The sequence below is a fragment of the Ostrinia furnacalis genome, unplaced genomic scaffold, assembly GCF_004193835.3.
Source record: "Ostrinia furnacalis isolate ACB-3 unplaced genomic scaffold, ASM419383v2 OfSCF1132, whole genome shotgun sequence".
NCBI classification, from domain to species: Eukaryota; Metazoa; Arthropoda; class Insecta; order Lepidoptera; family Crambidae; genus Ostrinia; species Ostrinia furnacalis.
In genome coordinates, this window is record NW_021131371.1 from 248,891 (window position 1) to 257,802 (window position 8,912).

Here is an 8,912-nt window from a genome sequence, read left to right on the forward strand (position 1 = left end):
CTTTGCGTTTTTTTTGTAAACTCTGTGGTTGAGGATTCCGGGTAAAGCTCGCTTCCGCATTCGGCCTGATCATCTCTTTCCATCAGCAAGAGATTCCCCGGTGTGGTTAATAAAAAAAAATTGTGGTTTTCCCACTTGCACTAGCGGTTTTGGTTTTTATACTGACCGAGATTCGACACTGTCCTTGTTGATTCATCGCTTCGCTATAATTTTAATAAGCATTCAGCAGAAGTCCTCGCTAAATAATTATGCCATACTAAACGCCTTATACGACCTTATTTTCGATAGTTCTAAGGCGTGTCGCCAAATATTCCGAATATTTTGCCAAATTTTATTCTCCACACGTCCCAAAGTCGCCGAGTTCTTTCGCACGAGTGCAATCAACTATGTGACATAGATCACTTGGCTAAAGCTGTCGAATTTATCAATAAGACAAGCTGTGCCCGCGACTTTGTACGCGTGAAATTAGTTTGAATATTTTTTGAGACCAAAAAAGTGCTAAGAAAACGCGCCGCATCAAACTCAGTCACCAGTTTGCGCTGTGAGTTCATTTCTGGCCTAAAATGGTATCATACTTTAATTCATTTTACATCAGTTACCTACTTATGAACTTAATGCCATTAATGCTATGGGCTATTTTATTTTTATTTTATTTTATTTTATTCGGAAAACCAACAGCAATACAATACAAATAATGGTATGGTCTTATGTTTTTAAGAAATATGGCACTATCTTCCAGTCAACCTTTGGGCTAAACAGTATTTTATTCGATAACAAGACGACCTAATTAATTAGCAAGATTTAAGTACCTAGGCAGTAGTTTTTGTTATCATTAAAGTTTCATTTGTAGAAATTAATAAAAAATAACTATTCCTACAGCTTCTTCAGACATAGTATCAAATAATATATTTAGATTCTGAGCTTTCACGTAGGAATTACTAACTAGGACGCGGCTAGAATACCTGAATGTGGCACTACGATGCCAATGACCTAGGCAAAACGAGATTTTACATAAAGTTGTAGTTTTGTAGCACTGTTTCCATTATTGCTGCTTTTTCACGTTATGTGCAGCTTTTTATTAATTTCTACCCATTCATAAACTTTTTTGGATATGGCAACACGAACAACTCAAAATTTTCGTAACGAAGAGCACAAGCTTTTTTTCCTTAGGGTTTTGTGACAAAAACATAAGGAAAAAATTTTGTTTACAATAACAAGCAATTTTAATTACTACTTTCACAAACATTATGTACAAACAAGATTGTGATTTGTTATATTTATTTTACATCAGAATCTAAACTGTTTAAATAAGATATTAGGTACGGTAAAAAAAAATTCTTTCAATCCATACAAAACTCGTTAAATAAATAACAATTAAATCAAAATAATAAAACAAATCGTTTAATATATTATTTATGTTTCCCTCACGTAGATAACATCAAAGATGTTTATCTCGAAGACCACTAACCAGAATACCGTGATAAGTTTTACGAATTAAAATTACCAAAATGACACCAACACAATGGAAACTGATTGGACAATGGAAATTATTTAAAATCTAGTCACGAACTGTGTGAGCTTTAGAAAAACATCTGGACTCAGGCATTTCAAAAATACACTGATACTAGGAAATTTATTAGCATCGCCATAGGAATTATGTGCGAACGTGAAGCAAATTTATTGCAAAGAAATGGTTCGGTGGCCTTTTGTTCTTTGTTAGTCATCGCCAATTATATCCACTCCTCCTAGTTCCTGAATATTCTTTGTGAATACAGAGTGATTGTGGATTTTTCTTTTCAAGAAATATAATATTTGATACCTTGCAAGAAGAAGTGGCAGAAGAAACTCATGATCGTGACCTTTTTCAGCTTCATTTCAGTCGACTAATAGTTTTCTAAGATGTTCTACCTACCAACCCTTACCCACCCAAGTGATATGCAATAAATAATTTTAATTTTAATTCTAGATAGATAATCCAGTATAAGTACTTATTTGTAATTGCTGCTATGTTACCAATTTGCTTTAGTTCCTGGCCTGCATGTTTAATAGTCGATGTGGACTACTTTATGCTTTAAATTTTCATCAGCCCCCCTAGACAAAACGCACTTTTTGATTGAATCGAAAATCGAATCCGTCAAAACTCCATACAAAAAAGGGGCTTTTCGACCACTTTTCGACTGGTTTGCGATTATAATTTACACTTTGTCTAGACCCACAGGAGAGTTCACTCCAAATCGCTGACTTAAAAACCTGTCTATAAAGAGTAAATAGTACAGTATGTATATATTTTTTTATCATTTATACAAGCTGATGTGTACCTATATGATAATAGAGATTCGATAAATATCTAATACTTTGAATAAACATTGTGAAGAATACTGATTAAAAAAAAACGTTATCGGTAAATAACGGTATAACGTTATTTTAAACGATGGTAGTTTTCCTTTTTACTGGCAACATAATTACATCATTGCGTCAGGGAAACGTCAAAATTTGTTTATCATTGATTGCATCTTTCACTTTTTTACAAATTACAAACCAATTTATTAATATAATTCGCTCAAATGCTTGGAAAGTGAGTATGTAAATAGCAATGTCTGAACAAGAAGATGGGTACTGCCGTCTGTGCGCCGAGCCTACGCCGGTAGCACAGCTGTTATCGCCCGATGAAGATGTCGGTCTCAACTCCAAAATATCAGCGAAAATGCAATGGATTAACGTCGATATTTCTTCAAATGCACTACCGACGACAATCTGCTTCTCATGCTTCGACTTATTAGAGCGTACGTGGTCGTTTTTACACAACGTAAGGACTGCTCAAGAGAAATTAAACAATATATTCTTGAAGAAAACTGAGTCGGACGATTCCAACGATGTGAAGCCTGGGAGCCCTGTAGAGGCCGGAAAACCGGTTAATACTGATTGGGAAGAGTTTAAAGACACGAAACAGGAGGTGAAAGACGAACTTCCTATAGACGACTTGCAAATTATCACTGTAGATCCTAACTCTTTGCTAGACGTAGACTTTTCGTTGATAAAAACTGAAAACGAAAGTGATATGGGAGCAAATGATGAACCTATCGACTCCTCAGACAGCGACCTGCCTCTGAGGTTAGCCGTTAAAAAGAAAAAGTCAAAAAAGAAGAGGCGTTCGGTTGTAGAAATAGAAATGAATGGCTTAGATGTACGACCGTTAACATGGGATGATTACATGTGCAGGTGTGCTCACTGCGATGCCCAGTGCAAGAATATCGCATCACTACGTCTGCACTCGCTACAAATACATTCTTGCTGCTGTTCGTTCAAATGCTCGGACTGTAACAAAGTCATCGCCAACTTTAGGACATTCATAAACCACGTAAGAATTCACAACAAACTGCTCAGATATTGCTGCGAGTTTTGCAATAAACGGTTCACCAGATCGTCTCATATGAAGAAACATTGCAATATGGTCCACCGAGATGCCTTTTTACTTATGTGTGGAAACTGCGGTACGGGCTTTGAAACACACGAGCTTTTAAAAGACCACATCCTATTGTATTCTAAGGGAATCAAGAAACGCAAAGTGAAAACGGAGAATATTGAGTCTGATTTAAAATGCTCTAGTTGCAATAAAGAGTTTAAATCGAGAAGCAATTTGCAGCAGCACATGTTAGTGCATTCGAATCGTAGCAGAGACTTCTCGTGTCACATTTGCGGCAAAATGTTCTTCACAAAAGGTACACTAAGCACTCATATGGCAACACACGATGACACCAAGCCTTTCAAATGTGAATTCTGCCCAATGGCATTTCGGGCACGAGGCAATCTCCAATCCCACGTCAGTCTGCACTCTGGAGCGAAACCATTTGTCTGTGAGCAGTGTGGAAAAAGCTTCAGAGTGAAACGCCATTTGAAATCGCACTCGATAGTCCATACAGACTTGATGCCATACGTCTGCGAATACTGTCATAAGACATTCCGTTTCAAAACCCGACTCAACTTACATTTGAGACAGCACACTGGGGCTAAACCGTACCACTGTATATACTGTCGGAGAGAATTCACCAACGGTTCGAACTTCAAAAAACATATGAAACGTAGACACAATATTGATACGACTAAAAAGAAATTTAACACTGTAATAGAGCAACCCTTAGAAGGTGCAATTGACATCAGCACACAATCATGAAATATTGATTTTAATACAAAATAGATTAATGTAAAATTATTTATACAGGGTGTCCCAAATTTTGCATGTCACTCACACCAGAGGTAGATGAACCGAAGACGCATTGAACATTATGGCGATTATCACACTGCGCCGCGGTCCGCGTGATTTCATATAAAAAATCCCGTTGGCTCGGCGCACAGACTCGTTGTCAGTGTGTTGTGCCGCGCGTGTTTTCTATACAAACTGAGGTACTTGCATACAATGATTAAATCTGTCGTCCCGCGTACCGCGGCGGAGCGCGGCGCAGTGTGATAATCGCCTAAGTCCATTTTTAAAAATAACTAATATCAGTCATATTTCAAAACTCATCAAAATTTTAATTTTAGTTAAATTGGTTAATGTTCAACTTATAAAACTTTTCTATGGACATAGAATAGGCTTGTTCAATGCGTCTTAACTCTTAGGCCCAGTGTCACGCCCTACCTCCAGTGTCAGTGTGACGTGTTAATTTTAGGACACCTGTATAATGCAATGGATTATTAATGCTGGCATTGTATAAATTAGACTGATACATTTTCATGCCTTCCCCTTACCATAATATTTGTATATTTTATTTATAATTAGTAAAGGATACAGTTTAATTTTTATTTAGTGTAAATAGGTGATTTGATTAGATTTGTAATTACCTAATATCACAAATAAATGCCTATATTTTTATGAAGTAACTGCTATTTTTATTATTAGTAAAACTGTACTTTAAAGTTTTAAACAACTTCTATTTTTGTTACTAATCATCTTTTTATTTAAATACAAAACGAACAAAAACAAACTTAAAAGTAAGGACTTCTAGACAAAGTAACATTAATTTGTTGTTTTTTACTTATTCCAAAACGAATCTTGTCTGTCACGAATCGCCTCCGTGATCTAGTGGTAACACAACCTGTCTAAGACTCGTCTCGGGTTCGATTTCCAGTTGGTTTAACAATTTTTACTCTATTTGGATGTATGTAATGTCAGTAACTTACGCCCGTATTCACAAACATTACTATGAGGTCTCACAGTGCGCGTGGACGCACAGGGTGACACACGAACCAATCACAGAGCTCCATTCAACGCTGTGCGTTCGATTTTCTGCTTAATTTAAGCAAGCATCGTTTGTGAATACGGGCTTTAATTTCTAGCGCCTTTGAGAGATCATTAATGAACAATAGGTATGCATAAATTATAAAACACACATCAAAATAATCTATGAGTATTTGATTTCATTCTGACTCATAAAAGTAGGTACCAGGCTACCATAGTCGTGTAGGAGCATCCAGTAAAACACTAAGGTTAGTTCACACTTAAATGCTATGCTATTGCTATACTTACACCGTGAAGCAGAAAATCGAACGCACAGCGTTAAATAAAGCTCTGTGATTGGTTCGTGTGTCATCCTGTGTGTCCACGCGCACTGTGAGACCTCATATAGTAATGTTTGTGAATACGGGTGTTAGATACTTAGGTAATGACAGTCTTCCAGTCCTTCGTCGTCACTCTAATGACAGGCCTCCCACAAGGTGGACCGATGATCTAATATAGGGCGCGGAAGTACCAGGATGCGAGCAGCGCAAGACTGGTCGTGGAAATCCTTGGGGGAAGTATTTGTCCAGCAGTGGACCTCATTTTTGGCTGAAAGGAACAATTATCTAAGTTTTTAAAGAATTTTAATTTAGTAATTTCTTGTGAAAAATTGAAATAAGTTTTGACCTTCATTCTGTAATGGGTCCCGGGTTCGATTCCCAGTGGGGGCAGAATTTTCTGTTCGGTTTGGTTAGTGTGTTCGGCTTGTTCCAAGTCCGCCTGGCTAGCTACCACCTTCTTACCTACTCGTAAGTATGTCGCCATAACAACAATGTTAACAGCATTGTTGTGTTCCGGCAGTTAGAGGTAAGATAGCCAGTTTGTCTGTGGTTGAGGATTCCGGATGAAGCTCGCTTCCATCTTCGGCCTGATCATCACTTACCATCAGGTGAAATACAGGCCAAGAGCTTCCTCGTTGTGGATAAAAAAAATTTTGCAACAAAATGGCCGTAATTTGATTTGCTATCGATTGTACGAGATAAAGTGTTTGCTGCTGTAGATACTGTTCGTACTTAGCACTAAATATTAGACCATAGCTTAGCTATATCACTGCACCCACTGTACCCCACCCTAACTAACTATCCCACTCCCGCGCATACATCCGTCTCCTTCCCTCCCCAACAATGGGGTTTTCAGAGCGTGTCGCGTCTTCGGTTACACATTGTACTAGGCGGTGCCCTAAAGAAAATGGCGTTAATTTACATAGGCTCGCTGGTCTGGTGGTCACGTTGTCCTGGACTATTGAAAAGGTTTGGTCCTGCCTGACTCCTGATATTATATTTTACTAGCTGCCGCCCGCGACTTCATACTCGTGGATCCCGTTTTACCCCCCTTAGGGGTGGAGTTTCGTAAAATCCTTTCTTAGCGGATGCCTACGTCATAACATCTACCTGCATGCCTTTCAGTCCGATCCATCCATTGGTTTGGGCTGTACTTTGATAGATCACGATGTCAGTCAGTCAGTCACCTTTGAGTTATTTATAGTTAGTTTAGGGCATGAGTCCTGATATTATATTTAATGACAGTCCAGTTTTGCGGGATATCCTGTATTACTTAAACTGGGGTCATTTTACGGGACACTGCAAACGGGATATTCCTATGAACGTTATATTAAAAGACGTAGGTTGAGATCAGGGGCGTAGCTACTAAGGGGCTAGGGCGGTGCCCCGGGGCCCCCAAGCTCAAGGGGCCCCCGAATCCTTACCAGAAAATCTCAATTGTACTGAACTTGGAAAATTTCTCCCATTTTCAAAATGAATAGAGAGAAATTCGAAAGTTATAACTAGGGAATTCACCTAAATTCTTTCTATGGGTTGTAGCAGTGGAGCCCCATTTTATTGTTTGCCCCAGGGCCCTTGATTAACTACCTAGCTACGCCACTGGTTGAGATGCACCATCTTACTTTAACCATGACTATAACAATAACCGGTGTTTTTGATTGGAGTTTGTTAACGTTAAAGTAAGATGGTGCAACCCAGCCATAGACTATTAAACGGGAACAAGCCCTTACAAACTTTTTTACGAGTTGAACTTTAAAATTTTTATGCGCATAAACCACGGTACATTAGGTGAACTTAATGCCATTCGGCATTCTCCTCCAGTCAACCTTAGGGCCAAACTGAGAATATTAGGCGGTACAAATTATTGATAGAAATTGTATGTAATTCATTAGATAATTGTATTATTTATTCATTAAATTACTTTAATGTCCGCGAATCGCTGTACGAATTCAAATTAAATTAATAAAATAAATTACATGTAATTAATTAATTATTCTGGCTATGATTTTGTACTTTTGATGAGATAGACGTTACTTGGAATTGGAAATGCTACGAGTCATATATCGCAAATAGAAAATGTGATCATTACGAGCAAAGCAAGATTGGGCATAGATTAAAGAAGGAATAACATTCAGTCGCAGAAGGTGCACTACATAAAATATTCTAGTTAACGAAAGTTTTGTGCCTAAGTTTGAAAAAATTTAAGTGGCCCCAAAATACAAAAACTTTTAATGTGTAATTTGGTAACATTCGCAGTACCTACCTTAACACAAGACTTTTAGTTAGTATAATTTTATACAAAAGCATTAGTAGGGTTATTATGATTCCTTGGATATTTTGAAGTTGTTTAGATAGCAGCTACGCTAATAGTGTTATGCGATTATCACACTGCAGCGCGGTGCAGTGTGATAATCGCCTTATTTTTATTCCTATCAAACTCTGTATGTAGAAATTACTACCGTATTACCTTTAATGAAAAGTAGTAAAGTAGTCGATAGCAGTTGTAAATGTAGGGCAATGGTATGAGGTACAGCATCGCCTCATTATGCCCTTTAGAAAATATTTATCATAGAGAAACGATATCTTTCAACTAGGCACAATCTAATTCACATCCATGTAACTCTATAGCGTGTCGCTTTTGCATTTTGTTTGATCTACGGTAATATTGTCACACGCGATCGTAGCGCGAGACCAACCGATACACAAGAGATAGAAAAGTAATATTTACAGTTCTCTTGTGAAATTTTGGGGAAGCCAGAGCACTATACAAATTGGTCAGAGTGGATTTGAAGCGGAGGTAACTCTGCTCAAACTCAGTCATTTAAAACTAAAATGTGGCTATACGGAGCGATATGTTCGCCTAATGTTGATCAAGCTCCTTAAATAAAGATTTTAAAAAATACAACCGAATTGTACCTCCTTTTTGAAGATGGGTAAAAAGTATTTCGTTTCATCCAAATGACGTCCACTACTGGACAAAGACCTCGCTCTAAGATTCCACAACGACCGGTCCTGTGCTGCCCGCTTCCAGGTGCTTCCTACAACCAAATCGTCGGTCCACCAAGTGGGATACCTAGTCACATTATGCCTGTGTTCTCTCTGCCTGTGTTCGCCACTCGAGAACTTTTTTTCTGCCTCAACAGCTACGATCAATGGCTATGATATTACGAGTGTTACAATGGGTTTCTAATCTAAATTATACCACAAATTGTGTACAAGCTCATGGTAACCTCTTGTGAAAAATATACCTTTTGTGAAGTCGCTAATAGCTTGATAAATAAAAATAATGTCGAAGTAAAATTCAACATTATTTTTATTTATCAAGCTATAAACTATAATAATAAAAGGAAAACCAC

The 8,912-nt window shown here is 37.7% G+C and overlaps 1 protein-coding gene across 1 annotated transcript; it reads left to right on the forward strand.

The window, feature by feature from the left end:
- The first annotated feature begins 2,485 nt into the window (after window positions 1–2,485).
- Window positions 2,486–4,445, forward strand: LOC114351414 (gastrula zinc finger protein XlCGF26.1). The gene has a single exon (XM_028302626.1). The coding sequence runs from the start codon at window positions 2,594–2,596 to the stop codon at window positions 4,169–4,171; it is 1,578 nt and encodes a 525-aa protein (XP_028158427.1). The 5' UTR covers window positions 2,486–2,593; the 3' UTR covers window positions 4,172–4,445.
- The last annotated feature ends 4,467 nt before the right edge of the window (window positions 4,446–8,912 follow it).